At 36.6% G+C, this 16811-nt stretch overlaps 1 protein-coding gene across 1 annotated transcript in view; it reads left to right on the top strand.

Moving 5' to 3' along the window:
- The window catches only part of LOC137399116 (liprin-alpha-1-like), a 41440-nt gene that overhangs the window by 18441 nt on the left and 6188 nt on the right, over window positions 1–16811 (top strand). Inside the window, exons 9-17 of the mRNA XM_068085184.1 lie at window positions 2288–2482; window positions 5288–5544; window positions 6038–6158; window positions 7228–7430; window positions 8478–8661; window positions 11794–11838; window positions 12072–12137; window positions 13349–13512; window positions 16023–16225. Of these exons, the coding sequence (XP_067941285.1) occupies window positions 2288–2482; window positions 5288–5544; window positions 6038–6158; window positions 7228–7430; window positions 8478–8661; window positions 11794–11838; window positions 12072–12137; window positions 13349–13512; window positions 16023–16225 (1438 nt within the window). The remainder of the gene's footprint in view (window positions 1–2287; window positions 2483–5287; window positions 5545–6037; window positions 6159–7227; window positions 7431–8477; window positions 8662–11793; window positions 11839–12071; window positions 12138–13348; window positions 13513–16022; window positions 16226–16811) is intronic.

Genomic DNA, 16811 nt, shown 5'->3' with positions numbered 1-16811 from the left:
TTTTTCTGTTTCCTTTGAGAGGCCTCTACTGAACTCCGAAGACTGACTCACCGAACCCCTAGGGTTCAACCGAACTCGTAGGGTTCAACCGAACCCAGGTTAAAAGCCCCTGGCTTAGAGCATCTAACTGTGTAAGGTGACAAGCTTTAGAAGCTGGTCCTTTTTAAATCTGCAATTAAAACTTTTTTTGTGGATTATTATGTTTAATGTGAATAATATATCATCTCCTTGCAGCGGGCACCATGATGTATGTACTTTTTATCTAAGTATCATGCATGATAACATCAAGTGAATAGCAAGTGAGTTTAATAGCTAGTCAAATGTATGCGTGTTCCAGAAGTTTTGGTGCGTAAAATATATTGTGAGAAGGTTGTTGCGGATGTATGTAGATGTATTTGTTGACAGATAAATATCGAGGTGAGTTACCTGCTGCTCGCTGACCTCGTACTTGTCACACCATCACGATGAAGTTTAGGTGTTTGCTCACGAACAAATATTCTCTTTCACTCTCTTAAAAGATTAGCCTACGGCTTTTCTTCTCTAGGCAGTTGAACTTTGCATTGAGTATATTATGTTGAAGATCTGTTCTGTTGACTGCGGTAACTGTTGACTGTGCCAATGCGTGTGAACTGAGTTGACTACATGAATCGATCAGTCTTCATTTCTTTTACTAGTTTTCTGGTTAGTAATGATTTGGTGATGAGGTGGGAATTTGATTATAATACGTCTCTCTGTTTATTATGTTATAATACACCTCTCTATTTATTATGTTATAATGCACCGCTCTATTTATTATGTTATAATACACTTCTCTATTTATTATGTTATAATACGCCTCTCTATTTATTGTGTTATAATACATCTCTCTATTTATTATGTTATAATATACCTCTCTATTTATTATGTAAAATACACCTCTCTATTTATTATGTTATAATATACCTCTCTATTTATTATGTAAAATACACCTCTCTATTTATTATGTTATAATACACCTCTCTATTTATTATGTTATAATACACCTCTCTATTTATTATGTTATAATACACCTCTCTATTTATTATGTTTAGAACCTTTTGTGACCATCAGCCTCCTTTGTACATAATTAACTCATAAAATTTAGCCTCTCATCCTAAAATATCATAAATTGTATTCTCTGCATACGACTAATTGATGGGCGTAAGCATATAACCCTTAGTCTAAGTGGACTGGGTAGCTGGTATGGTTTGTGGGCTTTATCTGTTATTGCTCGTGGTCTGCTGCGGGATGAACATGGAAAAAATATTTCTTTATATATCATCAAATAATCAAAATTATTTCATTTTAAAAAATTGTTTTTGCGGTGTCTGGAAGGACTGATACCTGATTAGTTAGTAACATTGGCCGAAACAAAATTATTGACTTTCTGTTTAAACCCTGTTTCACACTGGTAGCTGTTCGATGGAACTGAATAGCTACAGATGGAAACTTTTGAATGCATGGAAATAATTTTGCTCAAGATGTGCAGCTTTAATGAATGGCAATAATGTTTACTAACCTAGACCCTTTCTAAACATGGTTCACAAAGGTGGTCGCTCACACTCAAAAGACATGATACAAACGGAAATGTTTGACCGAGCCAAACATTTCCTTCTCTAAAATAAGTCTTTAAGGTTTGAACAGCAACCAATGTGAACCATGCTCTACATTTCTTTCTGTATTTATTGGAATAAAATTCAGTGCACAACTTTTTTGCGACGGTTACAAAAAATGGTAAGAATATTAAGACTTCTCCAAAGTCAGACTTCTGTATATCTCATTGTCATTTGAATAGATGTTACTTAATGTACTCATCCTCTAATTAATAAATTTAAGCTGTCACTCGTGCAATTTGCTGACAATTCAAATTTTAAAGATGTACACCAGGTTTCTGTGTGGCTAAAACATTTTGATGTCTTTTGATGTCTGATTAAATAACTGGTCACCTACAAACGTAGTTCACATCAAGCTGTCATCAATTAGATGTGTAAAAAGTAATGCCATAGCCTTTTCAGTATAGAAACCTGTCAAATTTCTGCCCAACTCATTCACAAACAACTGATATTAGGGTCGGTGCTCGTATTGCTCTTCTCATTACTGTTGGTATTAATATTATATTTCATCTTTTTATCGAGTTGATTAGGTGTTCTCCTGCGAGCATGACTAAATGTAACTCAAGGCAGGCACTAGATCAGGCATGCGGCTTTTTAGCCTTGAAAACTAAATTTGTGATATTTTCTCAGCTGTGAATAATTGCTTTGAATTGCAGAATGAGGAGCGACTTAAACAGTCGCAGGAGAAGTTTGACCAACAGGAGGTACAACTCCAGCAGCTACTGAACCAGTCATTTTCGGAGACGCTGCACACAGAGGCTAGTGTAACGAGTGATGAAATCAAGGAGATGCAGGAGAAGACAAATCAACTAGAGCAGCATATATCTGAGCTCAGCGAAGAGCTCGAGGCGGTCAGTCACTGATCTTTTAGTTCACGAGTGTTCTATTGCCGTAAAATATTTATGTGGAGTTTGGAGTTGTCTATGCCTCATGTGTACTTGCTAGTTATTATTTGGCGGCTAATCAAAACCCACTAGAGCATGTGGTAAATTATCAGAGTTGAAAAAAACCATGGCTTTTATGAAAAAATCAGGTTTTTTTGGTTTAAACCGGTTTTTATGGTTTAAATTTTTAAGTCTAATTAACATCGCTTACTATAGCTGCATGATTGAGTATTGAAAATACATATGTGGAATCATCTGTTAAAGATGGGTCTGTGGGAGTTGTTATGGGAAAAAAGAGAGAAAACATGGAAATTTCGGAATGAGTCTTTAATCAAACATGATCGATGAAATACTGAGTAGAAATCTTATCACATAAAGTGAATATTTTACATACAGCTAGCTCTATGTATAAGTAAGAATTTTAATCCAAGTGATTAGTTGTGCGGTAGTATAGAGCAAAGCATAATGCAGATGCATTGCTAGTGTTTGGAGCAGTGGCAGATAACTCAACTTCTATCACCTGAATACTAGCATCACTGTCTAAATTGGTGTTTTCAGCTTGACATTTTGCGTGACTGATTTTGCGATTTATCTGCGTGACCTCGCGTTACGACAGCACACCTATTACATTTTGCCTTAAAACCTTTGCCTTTTGCAGTTCGAGTGAATAACTGCCAAACGAGATCCTGTTTGCGAGGCATGTTGGAAATTTGAGTCACAACTTTAACTTTTCATAACACAAAAAACTTGATAAACTGAATTCTAACAATCCAACTACTTTGGCTTGTGCCCAATAAATGAAATATTTGTTTGCAAACTTAAAGCTTTTGCCCGAAAGGATTTTATTGTTTTCATTTCTAATTATAAGTAATCCTTTCTCACTGGCCAGACTTGAGAAAGTATTTATTCATTATTATAGACGATGATTGGATTAGTATATTTCACATGGTTTTTATATTTCATCAGTAAAGAAATCATCATATCACTTGATAAAACCAATTGAAAATGAAATTCACTAATTCATTGTTGTGCTAGGATTTCATGTAGTTTCAAGTTGAGCTCTGCCATCACTTTACTACTGTGTCCTAAATAAACCTCCACAGCTGATAATTACATATTATTGCATGTTAACCATTGTTGCATATAACCACGAGGAGCTTAAAATATTATGTTTTTCACAAAAAATAATGAAAAAACCATAAAAAGCGGTTTTTTCGGCTGGTTGAAACCACTCGGTTTAAACCGAGCCAACCCTGTAAATTATGCGTTACTTTGGCGTGAGCAGAACTCCGTCTCTGAATACTGCCAAGTCACAGACTGTCGATTTTACCCTCAGTAAAACTGTACGCAGACCTTCTATGACCATAAAAAATGTGAACATGAACACACTGACAGTGTCAAGCTTTTAGGCATACCGATAGACAAACATTTACGGTTCTCAAGCCATGTCGACTTTCTTATCTCAAAAACTAGACCATTTACGCATGCTCTAATTCAGCTCAGAAAGATTGGTGGCGAACACAAAAGCCTATCATTCTTTTACCAGAATTGAATATTATCCATTTTGTCTTATGCTGCTCCAAGCTGGTATCTTTTCGTATTGAAAACTGATAAGGAAAAATTAGAATGCTTCAAAAAATTATGCCTTAGATTTATGCTACCTGATCCCGACGGCTACAGGCAACGTTTAAATCCCCTTAATAATGCTGAAGAGCTACCCTAGGACACTTATGTATTCGCCTCATCTAACTTTCGCGTTTTCGCGGAGTCATTCTCTCGCGAAAATTTCATGAGCGAAACTAAACTATCATAACTAACGAGCGAAAACGCGAAATTAAATAGCTTTGTTCATTGATAGTCCAAGAAACAAATGGCAGCAAGCGATCAAATTGCATTATTGATCTCGGCCACACAATTCTACCTGCGGTTCACAATTACAAACTAGTTCCAAATTGAAAATCTTTTTCTTACCGGTGAACCGAACCTGAGGAATCTAATTATGTTTGTTCCACTGCATTTATTTTCACATCACTATATTTTCGCACTCATCAGAGATGCGAAATTAAGTTGCAGCGAAATTTTACTCTATATGCTACTCACGAAACTAAATACTAGCGAAATATAAGTGTCCTAGGGTAAATGTGTTTTTAAATATTTGTTGTCTAGAATACACAAATCGTATCTCCAATCTGCCTGACCATCCATTACATTTCTACTTCCACACAAAATTCACCACACTTCTTACCAAACATCTATATTATGGAGCAGTGTTATGCATAAAGAGCTTTTTCTTTCAATACACATTTAATATACTATTTTTTGTTTTTTGTCTCATTGTTTAATTTGTTTACAATGACATTAATTAGTGATATTAAAATTCATATCTATCTATAATCTTACATTTACAGTAGTAGAGAAATGCACTTTAGGGTGTTTGAGCAATAAATAAAACAATAAAATAATACCAATAAAAGTAGTTTGTATTAAAAATGTGATTACTTGTCAACATGTGAAATGTTTAGCTTGCTAAAAGAGTTGTGCTTTTAGATTGTAGACAATCTTTTATTCGATTTCTCACTTGAAAATCTCTCTTTTAAAAAGGTTTTGTTAGGAGGTTTTAGCAAGGATTTTAAGACAACACACGAGTGCCTCCTTTATAGTAGCGCAGATGAAACAGCCAACATATGTTACTTATTTTCTAAGGTGCATTGAATGTTACTCTTGTCGGTTCAGGTCACCTATTGGTCTTTTCAAAGTTTACTAACTTTGCAGACGAGGAGGCGAGAGACTATGAATGAAGAACACAATGCAAGGCTCTCCTCTACTGTCGACCGGCTTCTCTCCGAGTCCAACGAGAGGCTCCAGCAGCACCTCAAGGAGCGAATGCAGACGCTTGAAGAGAAGAACCAGCTGACTCAAGAGTTGGAGAATATTCGGGCTCGTCTCGAGCAAGTGCTCAGCGAGAAAAGTCAAGTCATCGAGGAGCTCGCTCAGATGAAGAGGAACCTTTATGCCACACAAGAGACTAGGTTGGTTTCGTAGTGGTGCACCTTAATTACTCTTGATTGGGCCTATTTCTTATTGCGATGAAATTTTTGTTGGAAAAATAAAAAATCTAAACTTAAAAGATGGTTTTTCAGAAGATATGAAATCAAAGTATATTTGTATATTTCACATTAAGCGGTATAGTTAGTAAAGTCTGCAAGTAACAGAAACTTACGTATTGAACAATGATTATGCTGTCTATTCACTGAATTCTCTTCTGTAATTATTGCTCTCAGACTGAGCTGTTCAGAAAATTGTAATTTAATACTGTCAATTGACATCATATGTATAGTATATGTATTAGCTGTCATTCATGTACTGTTTGATGCAAACGTATTTTACTCTTGGGGTTAGTGCTACCATTCAATTTGCCCAATGTGAATTACTCTAAAGTTAATACATGTACATAAGATATGAGGATTTGACTAGCAACGTTTTATACTTGCTGTAAGAACACTATTTATTGATTTTTCTTAGCAGGTCTCCATCTGCCTTCCTGTATCCACAGAGCTTCAGGAACAATGAGGGATTCGATGACTACGACTACCCGGTACTGCGTGCTAACAAGGGGAGAGAATCTCTGGATGATCCTGACAAGGTAGACTAAAACAATTACTAAACATTGCGGCAGTCGGCTGTTAGTATAAGCTGTGTGTAGCGCAGTTTCTCTTTTCTCTCTCATGTAAAAGAAAACAAGGTTTCTCTATTTCCATTTTTTAAATGTTCATGCTGCACAACTGTTTCTGTGCTAGGCAGTAGCAATGTTCATTGCTAGAAATCTTTTGTACTTACTTTGGCCTTACCATTCAAGTATTTATTTCATTTTCAGTAAGACAATTTTTTTGTATCGTATTCTCCATTTGACATTGCTCGAAATCCTCTTGATAATAGATTTGAATATTGATGATTTCCAATATATTCAAGCTATTAGTTAGTTAAGATGAAAATGTTATGTGTAGGTAGTCTGAACGCTTAGCGAATTAACACTACAGGGTTTAAGTAACTTTGAAAACTCTGATGCCTGGGCCTGAGATAGCTCAGGGCAATGCATCCCTACCTGATCCTACGTCCGAGTGAACTCAGTATACTAGACTGCGTAGTTTCGCTTTGTTTATTTTTGTACATCTGCTCTACATAGGGTTACAAAATTTTGATTGATTTGTACATCATAAGTTTTCAGTATAATTCCAAAGTTTCAAGTTGGATGGACTACTACTTCTTGAGATATTGCCAAAATACCGAGGGCGCCCCTAACTGACTGAGAAATGAAAATGGCTGCTTACAGAAGATTAGTTTCTTATGACAGACTGATTGATGTTCTTAGTAATGAAGGGTCAATAATAGAAAAAGCTTCAGTTCACTCCTTTCCTCAGTTATCTCTAAAACATACAACAAGTTCACTTTTTCGGAAGAGTGAAAAAAATATTTACTTTATTTGATTTCTGTTCTTTTCATTGAGTTCTACGAGCTTGCAACTTCAATAGGGTATTCAGTTGAAAGTGAATTGCGCTATCATAAGTGTTTTCACAGTTGAATAAAAGGTGTTTATGTAGTCTAGGATCAGGGGACCTGTCTGTATATGCAAGGTTAAGCTTGAAAGTGTTAAAAGATGCTGTCACTCTCACAAGAAAGGCTATCACGTAGACCATACATCTGCCCTCCTATAGGTACACACTCTGAATGAGCAGGAATGGCAAAGGTTAGAACAGGCAGCAGTGCTCGCCAATGTTCGACAGGCATTTGATGGCAATGAAGGAGAGGGGGAGCCAACTTCGCAGCCAGACTTTGTTCCACAAAAAGTCACCAATGATGCTCACACTTTAGCTCTGATGCTGCAAGATCAACTTGAGGCCATAAACGCTGAAATTGGGTAAAAAGATATATTTTTGTAAAAAGTGTAATAAGACAATTTATTTAGTTATTTTTTATTAAAAACACATTTATACAGTGCTAGAGATGTAACTCAGTAATTGGAGGCTCCTAAAAAATTTTCAACTCCAAGGCTATATTTCTAAGTTTTCATAAGGCTATGGTGTATCAAAGAATGATTCTTGGATGTACAATAGTTTTGACTGAAGCATTTCTAAGATACATGTGTTCATTCGTGTATCATTACTGCACTCAGTTCACCAAACCTCGTCACTATATATCATGGACCAAATCCGTAGCAATCGGAGAAACAAAAATAATATTGTGCAGAAAATGTTAAGGCATTTATATTGTCAGCTCTACAACTGCTCAACACTAAAATCATTCTACTATCAATCATGGTTATGCTTTGACCGCATGTTGGCTGGCATTTGTGCTCGGAAGTTCTTTGCATTGGTTGTTGCAGCGAATCCTTGATAAATTCTTGCCTCATCAGAAATATTCTATGCTGGTAAATCTTTCAATGAGTTTTTTGAGATCTTATGTAATCCGAATTTTTCTATCCCAAGATTTGAAATGGTATCACTTTAGAGATTCACCTGCTTTTTAAAGTTGCTTGTTAGAAATTTAACAAAATATAAAAAATTGTCACCAATCGATGCAGGATAAATTATCTGAACAGTGATATATTTTGTTAGCAATCACAATGCTCAGCACAAGGTCTTGAGAAATGAGTTAAAGTATTCAATAGGATGTTCGCAGGTGCATAGCTAGCGTGAAACATAGGAGTATGGTATAGCTACAGGACACTTGTTCACATGTTGCTAGTGTGAAACCTTTTTGTGAAACATGGCCAAATAAAGCACTCTTTGATATGCTACTAGATTGAAACATGCCGGCGTACCCAAACTTGTTTTTGATTTTTCCTTGTTTGAATAGAAGATGGGTCTATCGAAACATGTTTCCATAAAACTGGCATAAATTTTGCTAGATGGAGCTAGAATGGCCGTAGTAGATACATATAATCACCCCTATGCGTTGACTGTAGGCTACTTCAGGAGGAAAAAGACACTGCTGAGATGAAGGCTCAAGAAATAGAGAGTCAAGTCGGCAGTCAAAGGTTGGATGCTCTTAGTGACCGTTGGAGGTCATTGGACCAGCCGTCTCCACCTATAAGTGGTCGATCGACTCCCACCATGCAGAACTGTCTGGATGCTAGCAAATACAACACTGTAAGTTGCATTCCTCTTCTTCTGGCAGCATTCTAAGTAAAAGTCCTTGACTAATGTGAGAAACTTTAGCCAGCAGAACTGTTTGCGATTCGCTCTGATTCATTGTGGTCTGGGCCTACGGGCTAGAATGTTATTTTTCTTTTTCACATAACAAAAACTAAATTAATTTTCATGGGTTTTTTTGAAGTTGAATTCGTGTACAAGTGTAAGCTGCTGATTCTTGTGACAAAATCCTACTTTTTTCCATAATTCTAGTCACGTCTGAACTCATAAATCTTATGCCTGCGAATCTTATGAGTCACCAATGTTTGTTTGGTTTGTGGTAGTTCCCTATTGCTAGTCATCTCCTCTTTGGACGAAGGGTGAGTCCGACAGCGATGTCTTGTTGGTTGTCTTTGATTCATTTGGTTATATTGTCTACTGTGTATGTATGTGTGTGATTGTTTCTTTTGTTTCTTAATGAGTGTAATGACACTCCTCATATGTATGTTCTACTATTTTCGGGACAAAAGGGGAATTTCTATCTTATCTGACACTGAGGTCATCAACAGCAGACAGCAGCATCTTTCCTATCTTGCAGTTATACGAATGACGATTTCTTGCTGCGCTGTTGGGGGCATCAGTATTATGCGTTTGCTTTATAGGACCTTGTTGGGCCACATTCAGGTGAAACAATCCTTTTCGACTACTTTGTAGAGCCCTCTAATTTCCGGTCAATTGACACATGAGTTCTCGTATAACTGACTATAATGTACTCGGCCTGAGAAACAGCTGCTCTAGTAACCACTCATTGGATGGCGAATCAAAAAATTTGCGCATTTATCCTTACATAATGCTAGTCGGAGTTCCTAAGTGCCTTCACCATTGATCATCTATTTCCAGAATAAAGGTCTTTTGCTAGCAGTGGCACATTTGCCCTAGCACAGGTGGCAATCAGTTGAACTATTGGAACTGAGTGGACATTGAGCTACTAACTTCACTAAAAATCTTTAAAATATTTTCTTCCTTTCTTCCTCATTTTCTTCCTAATTGAAATATTTAGATTAGTTAAATTAATATTAGTTCATTTATAGGTTTATAATTTATAAGGTTATAATCATGTTATTTAAAACAATCAAAGAAGGTGCAAATGAGGGTAGTCCTTTATGCGCCTCGACAGCGATTGAGCTTTATTCAATATGATACCTAAGAAATTCTACTATCAATTTGGAATGATCATTATGTTCTATATGTAAGGTTTGAGCGCTGTTAATTTGTCAGTCAGCTCTCCTAAACAATAACTCATCAAATGAGAAGTCGACTTTATAGTTGTTTTTTTTAAACTGCGGACAAGTATGCATCGACATTGTAGCCAGTTACAAAAGAACTGTCTTTAAATGATTTAAAAGTTGATGATTCTACATAGATGACTCTGCTTAACAGCACAGTGGTAATAGATTGTTTCACCTGAGCGTGTCCTATCAGGACATTTAAGGTACTGTAGATTTCTCCCTTGATGCGTAATATCTTCACTTACTAAAATAGCTGACAGGTGAAAATAGTGCTAGTTGAAATCAGTTAGAAGCAACCTCTAACACATTTGTTTGTGGAGTAACTGCTTGAGAATTTCTTTTGTGAATTTGTTGAACAGATTCATGTACTTTTCTTTAAAAAGAATAATGAAACAAATTCATTGAAATACAAATGTGCCGGATGTGAATTAGACAGCTCAAGAATTACCAGGGTTTGCCGGCACATTTTATTGATGAGGACCGCAGCTTCATCGTGGGATATCCGCTTGCGAACAGTTTATTACATGGCTGTCCATGGCAGCTTATCTAGTAATCAAGATAATCCAGCAATGGCGCAGAGGATTTGCTAGAGGATATGGCAAGCTTAACTTCATAGTGACACTGCTAATGTCTGTTGATTGGTCAGTTCTATTTGTTTGCCGCTGCTTCGCAGTCTCCCACAGTGTACTTCTCATTCTAGCAAAATTGCTGACAAGCATGTCATTGACTTGTCATGATTTGATTGGGTCCTCATATTTTTGGCTTGCAAGCTTTATACTATACAGTCCAAAATTCTTTTTCAACCATCTCGGATCTCAAACAAATCAGAGCTTCAACTTTTAGACTTTACTTCAGATGTTGAAAAAAATTTAGAACTCAAACGCCCCAAAATTAGCAAAGAAAATCGGGCAAAGCAGCTCAGTTGCCAATGATCTCTCTTGTTATCGTTTATTATCGTTTGTTGTTGTTTACGAAATTATTTTATTGCTATATTAATTAAAATCAAATCCACAGGCTATTGTTATGCTGTCTTCTTATCTGGCACAACCAATTTCGAAGAAGCTAAGCACTCGTATATAGATTCGAGATATATACACGCTATAGATGCGGCAACACATTTCCAGTCAGGTCTTTTTCTGTAAAAGAGCATTTATGTGAAAATATGTCTACTGTATATATCACCTGCTTTCTTGCAGTTTGTAGTGTAAAAATAACGTACGTGATGTAAGAATGATTACTATAGTCATTTTCTGGTATGGCAATAGATTAAAAATGTTTATATCATTGACAATGGAGAAACTGTTTTGGAATTGGAACAATTCGCTTTTCAAACAGTGGGATGGGACGATTGTGGTTGAAAATCAAGGTTGGACTGTACATTTGTTTGCATACCTGGTGTGTTAAAGGAGGTGTTGGGAAAAAGGTTATTAACTTATGTACATTATTTCTGTAAACTTACCAAGTTCACAGGAATACTTTTTTAATATTTTAGTTAATGTTAAAACAAAGTTTAGCTTTGTCTCTGTCAATCTACTACTTTTTTTTAGCATATTTAAATGTTGGCCAAACATCTGTGGTCTTGTGCCCAATGTATTCCATTTAAAGTACGATCCTTTTCAAAGTGAGCTGCTCTCATATTTTAGTGCAACTAGAAATGGGATATACCGCAAGTTTTGTTTTAATAACAACTAACACATTTGATAAAAATTAAAACCAGTTGCCCTGTCGACATTTTCAAAAAATGTTAACTTTTTGCCACTGACACGCCTCCTTTAACGTGATCCAACACATATCTGATTCTGATAAACTGTTGCATGGCATCATTGATCAAAAGTGGACCTGTTCTGTTTTGTGCATACAGCTGTTTGATGATATCGATGGTTCGATGTCATCTCTCACATCGAGCGTAAGTTGTGTGGCCAGAGTGAAGCTTCTACATATCTTTAAACACCTGGCTAGATTAATAGGCAATGCACTCGCCATCTAGTTTAGCATCTAGCACGCCTTTACCCGCTACCGGTTTATCGCTTTTAGCAGGGCAAGGGAGATAATCCTCACTTTGTCTTTATAGTCTGTTCATAGTGATTGTTCTTTAATATGACTGTTAGACTTGCGGTTAATAGAGGTTATGTGTTATAGGCCCCAGCAGGATTCACTCTGAGAGAGTCTACGAGTCCGTTTTCTTTGAACAAAGAGAGTGCATCAGTGAGTCTATTATTTTGTAGCGACACAATTCCCCCACAAACTGTATATTGAGTGTATATTTAAGTGTATGTTTGAGTATATATTAGGGTATATATGGTAATTAATGAATGATATGGTTATAACATCAGCGATCCTTGCTACACTATTAACTATGAACTGACACAACATTTTAGTAGATTCTGTCAGGAAGTATCGGTATTTTTCTATCATTTGCGATTGTTTTTGATGTTTGAGGTCATCTGACTGCCAGGATGTTTCAGGAGTAAAATCGACAAAACTTGATCGCAGTTAAAACGTTCAGATCAAGCGCAAGTGCAATTATGACGCCTATATTGCAAAGAGACCAACAGAATAGAGACGCGTTAACGCTGCAACTTGAATACAATCGCCAATGCCACTTATAGCACGGTAGCAACTTCTGAGCATTTTAACTGCGAGCAGGTTTTGTTGGTTTTCATCTCGAAACATCCTGACAGTCCGAACATCTCAAACATAAAAACAATCACAAATGATAAAAAATAACGATACTTACTAATAGAATCTACTAAAATTTTGTGTCAGCTTATTTTTAAGCTAACTCTTTTTCTGGGGAAACAGCATAAACATTGCTTTTGATTGAAGTTTATAAAGCCATCGCCTAGTAACGGTAAAAAAAGCATATGAAAGCTTGTGAGTTTAAAATATTGTCGTCAAGAGATTTATCTATGAATTACGATATGAAACAATTATCTGAAGGGCATGTCATTTTGCTACAAGCCAAACAAAAATGAAATCACGATTCCATCACAAAAATGTAAAATAGAAAAACCAGTCAGCAAGTGGTTCGGCTTTCGAAACGAAGGAATGAAACTTTAATAGAAAGCGTCACATCCAAAACCATCCAGTAAATATCTGCTCAAGGCATGTATGATCGTAGAATACCGACTTTATTAAATTGTCAACAAAAAATTACCTGACTTTCGAACATTTCTCGAAGACTTTTACCCGGCGAAAGGGTTAATCATGAAAATAGTTCGGTAGTTAAATGAAATCTGTAGTTCATCTGTGTATGGTTTTAAAAAATAATTTGTTGACCTCTTTTGCGTATCTAGCTTTCCTTCATTCAAACATTTCTCTGCCGAAGTTTTCCGAAGAGGTAAAGATAGTCAGTACTAGCACTCCTCAGTGTCTGTAATTTTGAAAATTTAACTCAGTGTTTAATTTTGTTTTAGAATGCTAGTCTAGAAGATGGTGAAGGTAGCTGCCAAGGTGCTGACGATTCAACTAGGCAAATAAAATGTGAATCTAGTCCTCCCACCCCTCGTTCTTCAAGGGTGCAGCAACTGCAGCAGAGTGCGTCCGTCTCCTCCGATAATTCTGGACAAACTGCTAACCGGTATGACATCTCTTTTTTAATGATATGTGTGTGTTTGCTTTTACTATGTTCTATGTATGCTACAGACTGCAGTAGCTGGGGTAGGTATAGACAAGGTTTGTTGTTTCATTGCTATTTAATAAGAAGGTTGCTTGTGCAGTGAATGTCAGGCAGAAGCAGATTGCTTGTGCAATAATTGTCAGGCAGAAGCAGGTTGCTTGTGCCATAATTGTCAAGCAGAAGCAGGTTGCTTGTGCCAGAGCCGTATAGCTTCACAGAGTCCCGCATCAAAAACCGGAAACAAAAATGCTTGTTTCCAAACAAACTCGATCGACATACTGATCTCTAATGGAATATTCTTACCTCGCTCTCAACATCTCACTTTTTTGCATTTACTTTATTATTTAAACAAAAAATTACTTGTAGTTTCTTGTAGGGAATTTTGTCCTTTTTCAAATGGTGTATAATACAACAATCAATTCCAAATAGAATGCCAATGGGAGTAATTTTTGTTGGTTAGTGTTGCGGCCTCTCCATTATAACGTATATAGAAAAAATAGTGGGCTTGTTTGTTTGGAGCCGTGTGAGCTCCAATATACGCTTTCGTTAGTCGCGAAACTCTGTGAAGTTATACGGCTCTGTACTGTCAGGATCGCATAGCTCTATGAAGTCTCGAGACAAAAACCGGAAACAAAAACACCTGTTTCCAAACAAACCCGATCGACATACTGATCTCTAATATTCATGGAATATTCATACCTCACTCTCAATACCGCTCTTTTTTGCACTTTACAAAAAAGTTACAAAAAGTTTTTTACAAAAAAGTTACTAATAGCTTTTCATAAGGAATTTTGTCCTCTGTCAAATGGTGTATGATACAACAATCAATTTTAAAACAACTGCCAATTGGAGTAATTTTTGTTAGTTAATGTTGCGGCCTCTCCGTTATAACTTATATAAAAATAGTTGGCACGACCTGTTTGTTTGGAAATGAGCGAGCTTCCATATATGCTTCCACTGGTCGCGGGACTGTGTGAAACTAGACGGCTCTGGCTTGTGCAATGATTGTCAATTAATAGTTTCACAAAAAATGACTTGCTTTATTTCCAAAATTTTCGATATAACCATATATTTACCTATCTGAACTGTTTTTGTTTATTTAGCTGTCTTCCTAGTATTAATATTCAAGATAACATCATTTCAACTTTTCACTTCAGTAGTTAGCTGTTTTCGCGTCAGTAGACTGAAAAAGAGAGCAAAATATAGTCAACATTCACTTCGCCTGTAATAGGACTAAATTTATCTTTTGAAAATTTTGATGAGCCATTTGAAAAGTACACCGCTAGCCTCTATTTGAGCGCCGCCTCCAATTGACCGCCATCTCCAATTGACCGCCGCTATAGAGGAAAGGTTGAACAATAGAGCGTTATGGTGTTCAATTGAGGTTTTACGGTATGTTAAATTTGATTTTTAATGGAAAAATGGATGACTTAGCCTATGATTTTAATCATGTTTAAAAAATAGTTTCATGTGCGGGTCAGCTTCTACTTTTGCTCAAGGTTAAAGTTCAAACTTCAAGTTATCGTCTTTAACTAATTTTAAATTAGAAATTTATTCTGCATCATAGAGTAAACTAGTCTAAAGTGTTTGTGATGTTATTTTCAGTTAAAGTGGTTTGGCTTTATAGGTTTTCTGGACACAGTTTCAGGATAAACAGCTTCATTTTACTTGCGTAATTCCATCATAGACCAATTTATAATAATTTGGTATGCTTATGCATGAGCATTTGCATAGGTGAATGACAAACACTAATTACAGTCACTAGTACCCTTGGCAGTTTTGCACACCGTGAGAGATTGGTAATCAGTATGTGCATAATTATTCCATGAAGTGGTAAGGCGGCCGAGTAGCGTTGTGGTTAGCACGCTGGTCTGTAAAACAGGCGTCTGAGTTCAACTTCTGTGCAGTGAAACCTTTCTCACTAATGCTGTTACCATGACTACAGACAGATGGATGGATGCAGCTCTTATTATAGTGAATATTAGCCGAATGCCCTGTGTTGTACGAGTAATAAATAGAGTGGCTTATAAACATTACCTTACTTACCACATTACTTTAACACTACATTACCCGCAACTGTTTATAAGCTGTTTTTATTACCCATGCAACATCGGGTATTCACCTAGTGTGACCCGTTGCTAATTGTTACGTGTGACGCAATGTCGGTACATGCGTATTTGAACCGATGTAATGAGTTTCTTCACCCTTTGTGATCGCTATGTCGAGTTGAATCTTATAGCCTATTGGATAAGCTAGGTGCTTCCAGAACTGCAGGTTCCGAGATTAAATCCTTGGTAAAGCGCATTTTGTCATTGCTAGATTGTGTTCGTTATATCTGAAAGGACACTGATTTATATATATATTGTCTAATTTAAAATATATGCTATGCCAAATATTATTAAAAGTCAAATGTCAGTTTGCCATCCATATTTTCCTCCAATGGTTTCACTCATTGTTGTCGGCCATTCTAGAGATAGCACTCACAGTTCTCCTAGTCCTGGCAGCAGTGGCAGCAACAACAGCAGTCAGGAATCTCTCCAGCGTCAACAGCAAAAGAAAAAGGGTCTGAAAGGATCATTAGGTAGAATGTTTAAGAGGGAGAAGTCTCGGTCACTTCCACGAGACAGTATTAGCAGCAGAGAGCTGCCTCTGGAGCCCTCTAGTAGTAGCATCGGTATGTTGATTACCTGTGTAAAGTAACTTGTCTGTCGGCTTCAGGCTCTCTCATCCTTTACCTCACACAAATGGCAACATAAGACTGTTATTCTAAGTCTTATACTAGAACGTAAGACTCTTATCACCATAAATTCTGGCGTATGAATCGATCCGGTGTATAAATCGAGGTCTTAAGCTTAGTTTAAAATTTCTGGTTTTGACATGATCTGCCATGTAAGTCGACCACCTCTTGCTTAAGTCGTTTGATCACCAATAGTTCAGTCGGCATTAGAGGTGGGCGATGTGTAGCTGAAGAATTGGCGTTTAAATATGCCATCAACAAATTTCCTGTTTGTGTGCCATCGGCAGCATGTACAACAATTAACAAAATAATGAGAGAAGGACGGTTCTAGTAAAGACAACAAGGCACGAAAAACAATACTTCACCATTGTATTGACGCGCCTCGCCGATGGAATGAAACTGCCACCTTTGATAATATATGTTTTTAACAGAAAAGCAGTGCCTCAAAACAGATTTTTGTCAGGAATCATGATTCATGTACAAAAAAATGTTGGGTGGGCGATAGTGGATGTGACAAATGGAT

The sequence above is a fragment of the Watersipora subatra genome, chromosome 1 (genome assembly GCF_963576615.1).
Source record: "Watersipora subatra chromosome 1, tzWatSuba1.1, whole genome shotgun sequence".
Lineage (NCBI taxonomy): Eukaryota > Metazoa > Bryozoa > Gymnolaemata > Cheilostomatida > Watersiporidae > Watersipora > Watersipora subatra.
Note: the sequence above shows the minus strand (reverse complement) of the source record. Positions and strands in the feature narration are given on the sequence as shown.